The sequence below is a fragment of the Capricornis sumatraensis genome, chromosome 16 (assembly GCF_032405125.1).
Source record: "Capricornis sumatraensis isolate serow.1 chromosome 16, serow.2, whole genome shotgun sequence".
Classification (NCBI taxonomy): domain Eukaryota; kingdom Metazoa; phylum Chordata; class Mammalia; order Artiodactyla; family Bovidae; genus Capricornis; species Capricornis sumatraensis.
In genome coordinates, this window is record NC_091084.1 from 41,155,460 (window position 1) to 41,171,030 (window position 15,571).

Genomic DNA, 15,571 nt, shown 5'->3' on the forward strand with positions numbered 1-15,571 from the left:
CAGCTCATCCTCTTTGTCCTGTTGTATCTTTCCATGATTTTCTGCTTTTCATCAAACTTGGCATGAGAACACTCAGGTTTAATTGTTTCTTCAGGTGTTCATTTCCTTATGAAGGCTCCAGTGTCCAGTATTGGGTTGGCCAAAAAGTTTGTTTGGTTTTTTTGTAAGATCTTAAGAAAAAAAAACGGATGAACCTTCTGGCCAACCCAGTAAAACTTATATTAAATAAATTTGTATGCTTTTCTCTTGTTAATCTGTCTTGTTACAGGGCTCCCAGTTGAAAACTTAGGAAGGGTAGGGGAAAAAGATTTTTCCTCCCCTACAATATGTATTGACCATATTTAAGCAGTCAGAAACAAAAACGGAATTATAGGTAAGCAGTAAAATTAAACAAGACAGAAAATTTCTGTAACAAAGCCATCTCCAAATACTTAATCCCCCCTTTTCCAGTTTTGAAAACAATGTGTCAAATAGTATAAGAAGTACAATGAAAAGTAAAGTGTTAGTTGCTCAGTCATGTCTGACTCTTAATGACCCCATGAAGTGTAGCCTGTCAGGCCCCTCTGTCCATGGAATTCTCCAGGCAGGAGTAGTGGAATGGATAGCCATTTCCTTTTCCAGGGGACATCCCGACCCAGGGATTAAACCTGGGTCTCCTGCATTGCAGACAGATCTCTACCGTCCAAGTCACTAAGTCTCACTTCAGCCTTTCCTCAGAGGCAACTGATTATAAGTTTTATGTGATACTGCTAGACATTTTAAAAATATAAAAACATGAGTGAGTGTTTGCATACATATTTTAAGGCTATATTGCAGTGCACAATATGTATCTGTACCATGCTTTTTATTTTATTTATTTTTAAAAGGATTTTTTTAAAGATTTATTTTATTTATGGCTACGCTGGGTATTCACTGTTGCACATGGGCTTTCTCTAGTTGTGCTGCATGGACTTCTTATTGTTGCATAACATGAGCTCTAGGATGCTTGAGCTCAGTAATTATGGCTCATGGACTCTAGAGTACAGGCTCAATAATCGTGGCACACTGGCTTAGTTGTCCCATGGCATGTGGAATCTTCCTGGACCACCGATTGAACCTGTGTCCTTTATAATTGCAGATGGATTCTTTACCACTGAGCCACCAGGGAAGCACTGTTCTGTGCTTTTTAGCTTACCATTATATCTTGGAATATTTTTCTTATCAGTATCTATCTCATTTTTACTGGCTTCATGATATTGTGCAGATTTTTAACCAGTTCATTTCTGATGGACATTTAGATCAATTCTAGGTTTTGTTATGATAAATAATGCTGTGAAGTCAAGGAGATTAAAAAATGTGTTTTGTGTTAGTATAGTGATATTATAGTTCAGTTGCTCAGTTGTGTCCAACTCTTTGTGACCCCACGGACTGCAGCATGCCAGGCCTCCCTGTCCATCACCAACTCCCGGAGCTTGCTCAAACTCATGTCCATCAAATTGATGATGCCATCCCACCATCTCTCTGTCGTCGCCTTCTCCTCCTGCCTTCAATCATTCCCAGCCTCATGGTTTTTTCCAGTGAGTCAGTTCTTTGCATTAGGTGGCCAGAATATTGAAGCTTCAGCTTCAGCATTAGTTCTTCCAATGAATATTCAGGACTGAAAATTATTACAGTTAGCACTATACTAACACACGTACACACAAAGCACATACATTTCTTTTATCTCCTTGACTTCACAGCACTATTTGTTACAGCAAAAAGTGGTAGGTATGTATAATTAGAGGGCTTCCCAGGTGGCTCAGTGGTAAAGAATCTGCTTGCCAATGCAGGAGACTCCAGAGACATGGGTTCAGTCCCTGGGTTTGGAAGATCCCTTTGCATGGGCATTGTCAAGCCACTCCAGTATTCTTGCCTGGAAAATTCCCTGGAGGTCACAAAGAGTTGGACACAACTTTGCACACACACATGTGTAATTAGAAAAGGCTGAGCACACTTTTAGTGTTATAGTAAGGTAGAATGTTTTGGACAGTGTGGTGACAGACCCTAAGGTAGTTCCATGAGCCCTGCCTCCTGGTGTTTGTGCCTTTGTATAATCCCTTTCCCTAAAGAGTGAGCAGAATAGATGGGGAAACAGTGGAAACAGTGTCAGACTTTATTTTGGGGGGCTCCAAAATCACTGCAGATGGTGATTGCAGCCATGAAATTAAAAGACGCTTACTCTTTGGAAGGAAAGTTATGACCAACCTAGATAACATATTCAAAAGCAGAGACATTACTTTGCCAACAAAGGTCCGTCTAGTCAAGGCTATGGTTTTTCCAGGGGTCATGTATGGATATGAGAGTTGGACTGTGAAGAAAGCTGAGCGCTGAAGAATTGATGCTTTTGAACTGTGGTGTTGGAGAAGACTCTTGAGAGTTCCTTGGACTGCAAGGAGATGCAACCAGTCTGTTCTGAAGGAGATCAGTCCTAGGTGTTCTTTGGAAGGAATGATGCTAAAGCTGAAACTCCAGTACTCTGGCCACCTCATGTGAAGAGTTGACTCATTGGAAAAGACTCTGACACTGGGAGGGATTGGGGGCAGGAGGAGAAGGGGACGACAGAGGATGAGATGGCTGGATGGCATCACTGACTCGATGGACATGAGTTTGGGTGAACTTCGGGAGTTGGTGATGGACAGGGAGGCGTGGCGTGCTGTGATTCATGGGGTTGCAGAGAGTCAGACACGACTGAGTGACTGAACTGAACTGAACCAAAAGTATATGCTAAAGGTAATGTAATCACTGACTCAATGGACATGAGTTTGAGTAAGCTCTAGGAGTTGGTGATGGACAGGGAAGACTGGTGTGCTGGAGTTCATGGGGTCGCAAAGAGTTGGACGTGACTGAGAGACTGAACTGAATGTAAAGTTACTTCCCTAATTATGTTACATAAGAGTCCATTTTACTAGCAGACTTCCTATCTCTACATCATTGGCTTTGAATCCTCATGCCATAAGGAAATGAATTTGTTACAATCTCAGTAACCTTGGAAGTGGATCATTTCCCAGTTGAACCTCCTAATGAAAATTTAGTTATAGTTGACACCTTGGGTTGTAGCCTTGTAGGAGACCCTGCTAAACTATACTGGATTCCTAATCCGCAGAAGCTAAGATGGTGTTGTAAGCCACTGGATTTGTGATAATTTGTTATGTAGCAAGGAGGCTGTTACATCCCAATGAGAGAAAAAATTTAAAAATTTTAAGCTTCTTGGATACAGCAAGAATATGCTGATTAAAAATAACTGAAGGAATTTTCACAGAGGTTAGAAACTAGGATAATAGGTCTATTCTTCCAGAGATTACAATGTGCTTTTTTAAGCTAAGAGTATTTGTTTTACAGCATAGTTACTATAGGAACGATGTAAGGTTTTGATTTAGCTCCTAAACTGTTACCAACTATGATATCATATTCATCTTTTTATTCCAACCATCTAGCACATTACAGATGCTCAATAAATGCTTAGCAGCTATCTGGGAATTCTTGTTTCCAGTGATCTCAAAAGGCAAATAGAAAGTCATGAATGAACTAATGAAATATTATGCAAAATTTGTAATAAGTAGTCTACAAGAGAAATTCAGCAAGGTACCCAGCACTGTGTTACTATATAAGGTGTCCTGTCTCATTTATTCTTTATAATAATTTGATTGGCAGTTATGTTAGTAATAGATAAAATAATGGTAATGAGAATTGTATTTTCATCATTTCACATTTAAAGAAATTGAGCTTAGAGGTTAAGAAGCTTGTACCAAGTCATATAACTTAGTTTTATCTGATTCTAAAACCTTTTCTGTAAGTCAGTTATTATTGTGGCAGAAGTAGAAAAATTCTCACCAGTGTTTATGATTGAAAATTTGTATGTGTCTTCTATGGCAGTGGGAGGATGGTAAGAGAGGCAGTATGATGTGGGGGTTTTGATCAAAAAGCAGTTTAATGTCACGCTAATATATTTGATACTTGATTTAAACATCTCTGCTGCTGTTTTTTTTTCTTTTTAAATTTACACACAATAAAATTCTAGTGGGCCGTTCTCAGGAGTTTTGACAAAGACATACAGTTGTGTAACTGCCACCACCACAATTCAGATACAGAATAGTTCCATCGCCCCCCAGAATTACTTTGTGCTATGCCTGTGTAGTTCCCTCAGCTCTGACCTCTGCCTGTTTTATCTATAATCCCTACAGTTTCGTCTTTCTGTGTTATATAAATGAAATCATATGGTATGGAATCTTTAAGTTTGGCTTTTTTCACTTACCATAATGTTTTTGAGATTCCATTTTGTTGAGTATATTAGTAGTGACTGTAGTTACTTCTATGCTGTATCATTAGATGCTGTCTCATCTGTGTTTGCAGAGCTGTTTTTCTTTAATCTTTCTATTCTGTGGGTGGAGTGATTTCTGATGCTCTGTTTTTAGGTTACCTGAATTTTTTGTTGTTGTTCATTCCATCTGCTGTTGTGCCCATCTATTAGATTTTTCATTTTAGTTCTTTTCAGCTAGAGCTGAATTTTTTTTTTTTTCTTTTTTATTTCACTTCTCTATTAAGCTTACCTTTCTGCCACTCAGGGCCATTTTCTTATTCTGTACTTTGTATATACTTTCCTTAGATTGTTTACATTTATTTATAATATATGCTTTGAAAAGTCTTAATTTGCTAAATCCTACATCTAGACCTGATCTTGGAGAGGCAGCAGTGAGCAGTGGCATGAAGTAAGATCTTAATTTCCTGGCCAGAAATTGAACCTGGGTAGCCTGGATGAAAACCAGGAATCCTAGCCACCACACCAGCAAGGGCTAGAGGCTAGAAACTATTTTTCCCTGGCTCTTGCTCCCAGTGAAAAATACATTTCTCACAGAGGCAAAAACCATAATTGCAGGTACAAAGTTTATTATTAGAAACACAGCATAACAACAAATGACAGAGCACACAGAAACTGTTAAGATAGAAACAAGGCAGAGAGGCACATCCGGAAAGAAAAAGTGTGTGCGGCTTTCCTAATGAGTGCAGTACAGAGGTGGTTACATGATTTATATAGGGCAGTTCTTCTGGGTCTTTGCCTTTGGCCGATTATCTATCTGGTTTCTTTTTTCACACCTGCCCTTGCCCTAGGACCCTCCCCAATGCGCGTGTGCAACTTTTTTCCAAGATGAATTCTAGCCCAGAGGCCTATGGGACAGTCTTCGCATCACATATTATGGATTTTATGGGGTGGTGCCCCCTCCCTGCTTTTTGACCCCTAAGGAGCCTTTCTGCATGTGCAGTGTCTCCCTTACCCAAGAGTGTTCCGGAAGTATATGGCATCTTAATCCTTTACTCAAACAAGGTTTAGCCCCTCTCTATTCCTGCCATGACTGTTACCGTAAGGTATCCACAGGAGACAAAGCCTGTCTATTTACCCTGTTTCTGTTGTTGCTTTCATTTTGGAGGGCAAACAGGAGGCTGATTATAAATGCCTAACCTGGAGCCCACCTATCTCCTGTCTCAGAAAATGTAAACAAGAGCTAGTTGTATGTGTCCAGCCTGAAGCCCTTCTTTCTCTTGCCCTTAGAAATGTAAACAAGAGGTCAGTTGTAAATACCTAGTCTGGGGCCCAACTATCTCCTGCCTCAGACACACTTGGAGTCAGTTTCTATTGACTGCCTTTTTACTGTCTTGTTTGTTTGGATCTCATAATTTGGGGTTGAAATTTTTGGTGTTTTGTGAAGATTGTTGGGTTTTTTGGTTCTAGTGGACCATTAACTTGCCTGGACTCAATCTGCAAACTTTGTTTCCTACGCAGTGTGAAAGGGAAAGTGTTAGTGGCTCAGTCGTGCCCCGACTATTTGTGATCCCATGGACTGTAGCCCGCCAGGCTCCTTTGTCCATTGGATTCTCCAGGCAAGAATACTGGAGTGGGTTTCCATTTCCTTCTCCAGGGGATCTTCCTAACCCAGGGACTGAACCCATGTCTCCTGCATCGCAGGCAGACTCTTTACGGATGAACCATTGGGTAAGCTCACATTGTATGAGACAGTTGATACCTGTGCTCAGTTCTTTCTTTCAACTACTTGTCTTTTCACTTTGGTCTCCTAGAGAGTAGGATAAGGGTAGGGTTCTCTGTACCTGTGTAATTTGGTGGTCAGCTAAAAATTTGGGCAGAGTTTATAGTCAAATTTTGAAGCTCACCTTCTCTGTGGTTTCCTACTTCTGGGGATTTCCTCCTAATACCTATTTTGTTTGCCAGTAGTAATCTCTGTCCTCTGACACCTCCAAGCCAGTAAGGGCTTCAGCTTTCTGCTGCTTGGGCTGTGTATGGTTGGGGAATGCATTTGGTTTAAAAAGCATCAAACTTATATAGATCTTACGCCATGCAGCTTTCAATTCTTCTATGGTCTACTGTAGAGACTACCTGGGGTCTCCTCCGCACCCTCCCATTCATGTGTAATCTAACTGAGCAGAGTTTATGCTCAGATTTTTATGCTCTTGTGGTTCTTCCATTCCTGGTAAGTCTACCTTAAATTTCTAGCTGCACTTCAATCCCTGAACTGTTTTGTCTACCACTTTGAGCTTTGTGACTGCCTTCACCTTATCTGTCGGGGGATAGGAAGGGCCCTCAATAGAAAAACTTCAAGTTGATCTCATGATTCTGTTCCCTTCCATTTGGAGTTTTTCAAGAATAGACTCTTCTTTTGCTACTGTGTATTTTGGGCACTTTCCAAAAAATCCTTTAAAACAATTAAAAAAAAATTTATCCAGGTTTAAATAATTGTTAATTGCAGGAGACTTGCATGATCATTTCTCTCAACTGTGCAGGAAGTTCCTTTTCATCCCTCTGTTTCCTTTTTTTTTAAAGTTGCTTCCACCTGTTCTTTTTCTTTCACAGTTACATCTATATTATGTATTTTGTGCCTTTTAGATGGTACAGTCTCTCTTTTATGCCTATAAGAGGGAATCTCATCAAATGATCCCTCAAGTTTCTGGCCCTTCAGAAATTGTTCTTACATCTAGACCCCTCTGAATATGTCAGTGTTTAGGTGTTCGCTCTTTCAGTCTGCCAATCTCAAATGACTCATTTGCCCTGTGGGACTGTCACTCCTTTTGATCTTTTCCACCATAGGAAAGGTTACCTTAGGACATTTTACTAGCTCAGGTGCCTTCTTGACTGCCTTTTATTCAGTCTTTCCCACCATACCTCTGGATATTTGGCTTTCTGTGCAGCTGAAGACAGTCCTTGGTGATTGCCCTGGGTATCACTGTGTGATTCCGTTCTCTTCACTGGTTTCTTTCTCTTTAAGGTCTTCCTCTCCAATAAACACCTCACTTGAATTAGTTTGTTTGCAGAATTTGAGAGATAAAAACAATTTCACTTAACAGAAAAGCTCTTGTATAGTGTGACCCTATTTGGAGTGAGATCTCAGTAGTTTGGGAAAAGCCACAAGATGGCTGCCATTAAAAAGCTACATCTGTTAGCAATAAGGAGCAAATATATGAACTTCTGTGTACTTCGCTTATTATGTTGGAAAGAACATGGGCTTTCAGTTAGGCTGAGATTCTCATTTTAGCCCTAACATTTCCTCACCTATGAAACGGGGTAGTAATTTTGGGTTGTTTTGAGCTTTAAATAGGAGAAAGTATATAAACTTCCTAGCACATTGATAATAGTAAGGACAGAATAAATTGTATCCATATACCATCATGATTTTTTTTTTTAACGCTTCTCTGGGTCATTGCTGTCAAGTAATGCCTGGAAGTGGTGTCCTAGGGAGTGCTTACTTATGATACTATAGTTGTAAAGATTCTGGTTCCCTCCACAACTTTTTTTTTTTTAAAGATACTAATATCCAAGAGGAGAAGCAGTTGAATCACTTTTTTTCGCAATTGACTTTTGGCAGTGTCCTGAATGCATGTCTTTAGCCAATAGGCCCAGTTGATCTATACAGTTTATTTCTAGTTTATTTAGAGTTTACATTATTTCTGTCATACCTAAAAATAGTAATGAATTTTGTCTATTTGTTTCCAATCACCTAGTAATTATTTTTTCATGATTACAAGATCCCAACAAGGTCTTTATTTTGCCTAATATGAAGTAGACATTGGGGATGCAAATGTCAGATTTTAAAGAACTTTTTATGGTAAAGAATTTAGATCAGGAAATAAAGAGCCATTAAAAGTTTTTAGAAAGATAATTGTGATTACAGCAGAGCAAATGTGGAATTGAATGAGATAAAGAAGTCAACTAAGAGGTTTATTGATAGATGTTAAGGATTTAAATGAAGGCAACAACCTTATGATTGATAAGAGAAAGAAGGAGTCAAAAGAAGAATTTGAAGTTAGATTTGATGGTAGGAAAGGAGAGGTCAAGGATGACTTCCGGATTTAATTCACGTGTGTAAAACATGGTGTTTTCAAGGGTTTGATTCTTATTTCTTTGTCTGCTGTCTTCCTGGACCTAGCAGATGAAGATGGAATCCCAAAGAACATCCAAGATTTAATGAGGTTGAAGAATTGGGGTGATGGCACAAAATTACTCAGGTAGGAGAGATACAGGAGTAAATGGTATAGAACTGTTAGTGGAGTCTTTTTTCCCCCTACTACAGTGAACTTTTTGAGCACAAGAACAACGTCCAAGGGACTTCGCTGGTGGTCCAGCGGTTGGGAGTCTTCCTGCCAATGCAGGGACCTTGGGTTCAATCCCTGGTCTGGGAAGATCCCATATGTGGCAAAGCAGCTGGGCCTGTGCGCCACAACTACTGAGCCAAAAGTAAATAAATAAAATTTAAAAAAGAAAACAAAAACAACATCCAACTTGCTTTAGCATCTGTAAATTTCTTAGCATATCATATTAGGTGTTCAGTAAGTGCATGAATGAATAAATGAAATAAGATAAATATAACTTCATTGAGTATGGCACAGAGATTGGTTAAAATATAAAAGATTAGCATTTGAAAATATTAATAGTATATAATGTGTCATTTGCTTTTTTATCTATTTCTAGTTAAATCTGTTCAGTTCAGTTCAGTTCAGTCGCTCAGTCGTGTCCGACTCTTTGCGACCCCTGTAGTATTTAAAAATACGCTAACGTGTAGGCAAACAGGCATATTTTTTTCCAACTTCATTTATATATTTGTACCCTTACTATTGGGAATGAGAAGTGGAGGTGAAATCCTTCACATGGTGATACTCAAGTTTTATTAACAAATGAAATGTAAATATGATTTTTCAATTGACTTTTTCAGTAGCTTCATCTGAACATTCTTTACTTTCTTGTGGCTGGCTGCAATTTACATATTGTTAATTTCAGTAGGATTGATTTGGAATATATACTGATATTTTCTTGCTACTAGATATGTGCTTCCCTCTATAAAATAGTGGAAAATAAGAGTCAAAATTTACCTATTGATTCCTTGGGGTTGTATTTTGTAATCAGTGTCTCCCATGGCTTAGGATTGTTCTTTTTGTTCATTTGTTTTCTCTGCCATGTGGCATGTAGGATCTTAGTTTCCCCTGCACTGGGAGCATGGAGTCTTAACCACTGGCCCCCCAGAGAAGTCCAGGCTTATTATTACTTTACTCATTGGCCTTCTGTGGGTTTCCAGAAGGGTGTGTCTTATATAGTTAAGGGTTAGAAGCTAATGTGCCCCTTGAAGGAAATGCTAATAGCTGAAATAGCTTCCAGGAAAACCAGTAAGGAGAAAAAGCTCTTAAATCTCATTCTACAGATCGTGCTAAGCCTCTACATCTTTCTTTCCCCCCTTTATCAGTTTTCCTTACTATTCTTTTCTACCTTTTGGGTCTCTTTTGATCTGTGGCCATTATTTCCTATCTGAGTTTCTCTTTTATCTGATTTGTCCTCTTTTACATTTCTCTTTTGCCTCATCTTTTCAGTACAGATACCTAACTATAATACCAAATTGAAGTTTAAAAAAGTTTATTTAGTAAATACATTTTAATTTTTCTGATTAAAAAAATCAAATGAGTTTTTTTGTTTTCATAACAATTTTGTGGTTTTTATATTCATATATGACTGATTTTTAATCATTCAGCAATCTTTCAGGAAACATTTTCTTTTCCAGAAGTATTAAGCAGATAAACTGTGTGTCATTTGCTGAGGAATTTGAATTAGCTGTTGTATAATTTTATTCCTTCCCCCTTTACTATTTTTATTCCACTGTTTGAACTCTTTATTTTCATATTTATTATATTAACATGTTCATGTATTATTAGGTTTTTTCAGTTGTTTTAGAAAGAAAGTACTAGGTAACTATGCAGAAGAAAATTAAAACATAGCAAAATAGTTTCTTTAAAATTATCTCTTTTAATGAGCTCTGAGATAGACTTAATACTTTTCATGAGTTTATCTTTGGCATTTTTGGTGAAATTGTACTGGAATAGCCTATACAATTCAGTGAGGTACAGTATTTCCCCAATTCTGGATTCCCTTTGCCTTTGTTTGTTTGATGGAGAGTATGGGCATCCATCCCACTACCTCTCACCCCTTGTCTTTTACGCATAACTCCTACTTCCCTCTGTCAAATCCGACTCAGAAAAGTGTATACAAAGCATGCAGGAGTGGGTGTCTGGAAACCTGGATTCTAATCCAGTTTATATGACTTTTTAAAAATTGTTTACCCTTATTTGTTTTTTCTTTTGGTATTTGTGCAGTCTTTGAGTCAAATCTGACCTACTATTTTTAAACGAAATACTCCAGTCTGAGCGTTTGAATGTTTTTCCATCTTTCAGTATCAAGACTTTATTCTGTGTAGTAATACATTCTCATTGTTCTTTAGAATCCTGCCGTTTACCAGCATTGTGACCTTTGGCAAAGTTACTAAACTCTTTTCTCTTCTGTATTCGGGGAGTATAATGCCATCTTTGTAAGTTGATTGTGAAGATTAAATTGGATAGTGAATATACTTTAAAGTGCTTTGTTCAGGTATTTTGTAAAGCTATTGTTAAATGAGTTTTCTTATAATTTCAGATGACTGTAGTAGCACTAACAGTCATAAGCCTTACATATGAAAAGGCATAAAATACAAGAATCATTGATAAAATGTTTTTTGATAATTGCACTGTAAGGAAACATTAGGATGTTTACATACTTAATAGTTTTGAACAAATATTAAATTTTTATTCATGGTCTTTAACTTGGTTTAAGAAATAACAACATTGTCATCTTACTAGGTGTTTTGTTAAGCATCTTAAACTTTTAAGTAATTAAGAAATGTATTCCAAATGAAATTTTGTCTAAAAGAATCATTCTTTTGTGAAGTTGCTTTTGTCTTTTTGGTTGTATATTAATGTTTGGAAACATGAGGCATAAGGTACTAAAATGGCAGTTAAGTATATTTGCTAAATACAAATGGCATATTATTAAAATGTTGTACAGGAATGACACATTTAATCAGATAATCAAATGAAAAGTACCTAAAATGATGTTGGGTTTATTTGAATCTGATTTGTGACATTTTGTGTGTCTGATGTTTAATAATCCTGTTTATCACTTTAAAAAAATCAATAATATCAGAAAATATATACAGTTCTGTGACTGTTTGATTCTGCATGGAACAGATTTAAAGGCCCACCTGCTCTCTTGTGTAGGTGTGGGCTGCATGTGTGCTCTCAGAGCAGTAGTGTGAGGAAGCTTGCAGTGGGATGGCAGGACGGCCTCACCCCTATGACAGTAACTCCAGTGATCCAGAGAGCTGGGATCGGAAATTGCATAGTAGACCTCGTAAACTTTATAAACATTCAAGGTAGGTAGAAAATATGTATTTCACATATCAGAACTCTGCTAAAATTGATTTTTATGAATAACCAAGCTGTGTTTGGTTGTGGCAAAGCTTGTCAGAGGATGGGGGCCAATTTACAAAATACTATGAATATTTGCATTTCTCTTTAAATAACTTTTAGGGAAACATCTTCCTTTTAATTTTCTTAATAGTTCTCATTTGTATTTTTATGAATTTTTGTTTCTGTTTCTAAACAATGTTAAAATATCCTTAGTTGACCCCATTAATCAATGCTATAGTTAATCGGGAACTCTAGCAAGACAGAGTAATTCTTTGTATTTAAAACTCTCTAATATGAATTTATTTTATGCTCTAAATATATTGTGTATGATAATTTATAGGCTTTTGTCAGTCTTTGCCTCTGTACATATTTAACTGTGTGTATTTATGTTGGGTTATCATCCTGATCCTAGTGATAGAATCAGTCTATCTGCCGTGACTCACCTGGTTTATTTAAAGTTTGATGCATTAAATGAAACTCAGTTCAAAAGTTTCAGCCCTTTTATATATTATTTTTAAAGCTTTCTTTTTGTGCTGTGTGACTTAATGAGAAACAGTTCATTTAGAACACTTTATGATCTGATATTTTAAGGTGTTAACAACTCATAAACCTCACATAATGCAGGTATGTAAACATTGTTTTCATAGAGAGTTGTGCTTTATGAATATTTACTTGAGGAATATTATTAAACATTTAACTTACTTGAATGTAAAATTATCCTGATTAGGATAACGAATACCACCTTTCTTAAAGAATAAAACATGCAGTGATATTGAAATCCTTTTTGTAATTTTAAAGAAATGATTCAGCTACTTTTAAACCATACACATGGCTAGAAAATATGAGTGATGAGTACTATTCAAGTCTCCTGACAAGATGTATTTTTTATTGTGGGCTTTTAATGTGGTGAGGTCTAAAATGAAGATGTTGAAGATGTTGAGTTGATTTTAATTATAAAGTTCACACCAATGGTGTGAGTGTTTTTTGGTTTGTTTTTTTCGTGTGTGTGTCCTTCAGTTGGTGCTCTAGTTTTCTTTCTGCAGCCTGTTTACATGGATATTTATTTTGTTTTTGAGGTAAAGAGATACTTGTTTTATCTCATTAAATGTGGGGCTTTATTTATAGCTGATATATTGTATACATTTTTTTTCAGGTGATTTTCAACTTATCCTTGCTAGTTCTTAATATTTTTCTGATGTACAAAACTGCATTGTATATTAGGTGGTGACAAGGTAAAAATGAGCTGTTGTTTGCTTTATAAAAAGCAAATGTGCAAACAGTGGGAAAGATTTATTAAAAACAGTAGTTTTAAAATTCCTGTTATTTAACTTCAGTAACAGATATAGCTCTTCCTGATTTCTATAACATCAATACCTTTCTGATGCTCTTAAATATGATTGCAATAAAATTGGTTGCTTATGTGAATACAAATTTATTGATTTTTTTTTTAATGGAAAGATGAGGAAATCCTTTGACCTTATTTTAACTTCATTTGTGGAAAATCTGCCCGTGGGAAAACAGTTTACTTTTTGGGAGCTTTTGTTTCTATGTACTTATAAACATATAACTTAGGATGCTTTAAAAAATACTTCAGTTTGACTTTTTTAAAGTGGTAGTTTTTTAATTAATTGTAAATTTATTGAGCAGTATTAAAAACTAATAGTACAAGTATTGTTGAGACCCTGTGATCAGTTCTGGAAAGATTCAGCAGTTTGTCACAGTACAATCATGAAAGACTTTAATATCCAGGTATGGAACAGTTAGAGGACAAGAGGGCAATAAATTGTGGTAATGAGTTGTAGTAAAATAAGAGTTCAGAGAAGAAATCAGTGCCAGCCTGAGCAGGTAAAAATGAGACTTGAACTAATCCTTGGATAATTGGATAGATAGAGGGCATTCCTGCCAAGGACCTTCTGGAAATTACCTTGGCTAAATCTGAAGGTTGAACTCTATGAATAGTATTACTGTCTCCAATTAACAGATGGAAAAAATGAGGTCAATAAACTTGTCTAAGACTATCAAACTTGTAGATTACAAAGCTGGAATTTATAAACAAGCTGCTTATTCTTTTTATTTTTAAAAATTTTCAGTAACTTATTTTGGTGCATTTAAAATACATGTAAGAGAAAACAGTTATAATGAACCCCTATGTACTCATTCGCCAGCTTCAAGTTATCATTTCATGGCTAATTTTGTTTCATCTGTCCTTCTACATATTTTTGCATCTTTTTTTTTTTTTTGAATCTTGTGTATTTTATTTAGGGATATTTGAGTAAAAGCCAGAGTAAGCACTGGCTTAAGTTAGGGTGTTATTTTTTTTGTACACAGAAGTCTACAGGGAGGCATCACCTGATGTGGACTTAGTGTCTTAGTATCCTTAAGGATATTAAGGTCAAAGATCTTTGATTTTTCTCTTGTTGTTTCCTCATGATCACAAAATGGCTTACTATACAGTTCCAGCCATCATGTCCACCCTCCAGACAAGGAGGAATGGAGACAGGGATAATGGGAAAGAGGTTTCTTTTATATCAGGAAATTAAATTTCTCAAAAATTTCTAGCAGGCCTCTGCTTATAAATTATTGACTAGAACTATGTCATATGGTCATCTCTAGATCATGGAGATAGAAATGTAAGTGCTCACACACCTCAAACAGAATTGGGGATTTAAATCTACAAAAACTAAATGGCTCAGTCTGTTAGGGCTGTTATAACAGAATACCATAAACTGGATGACTATATTATAAACAGCAGAAATTTGTTTCACATAGTTCTGGAGGCTAGGATGTCCAAAATCAAAAGGCTGGCACATTTGGTGTCTGGTAAGGGCTTGCCTGCTGCTTCAGACTTTTTTTTTTTTCCTTCTGTGTTCTCACATGGTGTAGAAGGGACTGGGGATCTTTCTGGGATCTCTTTTGTTAAGGTATTAGTCCCATTCATGAGTGCTCTTCCCTCATGAGCAAATTACCTCACCTACAAATATTGTATCAGTATGTGAATTTTGGAACTAAAAACACTTAGACTTTAGCAATAAAGAAATAAGCATATTTATTGATACAGTTTTTGCAGTTTTTCTACAAAGTTATCTTTTTACATATTGGAATAGCCTGCTTTCTGAAATCCTTTTCCTTTGATTTTTTTTTTTTCTCTACTTTTCCTAACTGGCAAGGATAAAAATACATTTCTTGAATTACAGAAGTAGCAATAGTAATTACTATATTCATATGCTATGTTGGAGGTTTGAGGGTTTGGTGAATATTGAATTATGATTTCTCTTTTACCTAATACAATTAATAATACCTAATAATACTTTTCTTTTGTGAAGTTTCTTTGAATGTAGATTTCATAGGTATAACACTGATATAAAAGACAAGACAGGGAAGCTGATCTGGACATGGATGAAATTCAGGGTCCCTATGATTCCTCTGCAAGTGCATACAAGTTAGTTGAAAAATTACTCAACTTTTCTTTCTGACTAGTAGTTGTATAGTTATTACTTATATTGGGGAGTTTGGTAGCTTGCTGAGAAGTCAAAGATCATTTCATTTGAAGTTTATTTGGCCTGAATTGTGACACCTTTCTTTAAATTATAAATTAGAGGAGTTTTTGCTATTTAAAAAGGAAAAAGAAAGAGCACCTTATCTATATAACCAATGTTAAAATGCCCTAGAGTGACAACATGCTAAAAGCTCTTGCATGTTTGAATTGGGTCGAATACAGCTATTTAAAACTCAGATCTGCAGTCTGCTCAGGTTACTAAAGATAAATGCATCATACATTCAATATCAG

General features: G+C 36.4%; 1 protein-coding gene across 2 annotated transcripts in view; it reads left to right on the plus strand.

The window, feature by feature from the left end:
• The window catches only part of BTBD10 (BTB domain containing 10), a 74,060-nt gene that overhangs the window by 13,154 nt on the left and 45,335 nt on the right, over nt 1-15,571 (plus strand). The window contains exon 2 of one of the 2 annotated variants that reach the window (XM_068988423.1): nt 11,593-11,747. The exons of the other annotated variant lie outside the window; for it this stretch is intronic. Within the exon in view, the coding sequence (XP_068844524.1) occupies nt 11,647-11,747 (101 nt within the window). The 5' untranslated portion in view covers nt 11,593-11,646. The remainder of the gene's footprint in view (nt 1-11,592; nt 11,748-15,571) is intronic. 2 annotated transcript variants of the gene reach the window in all.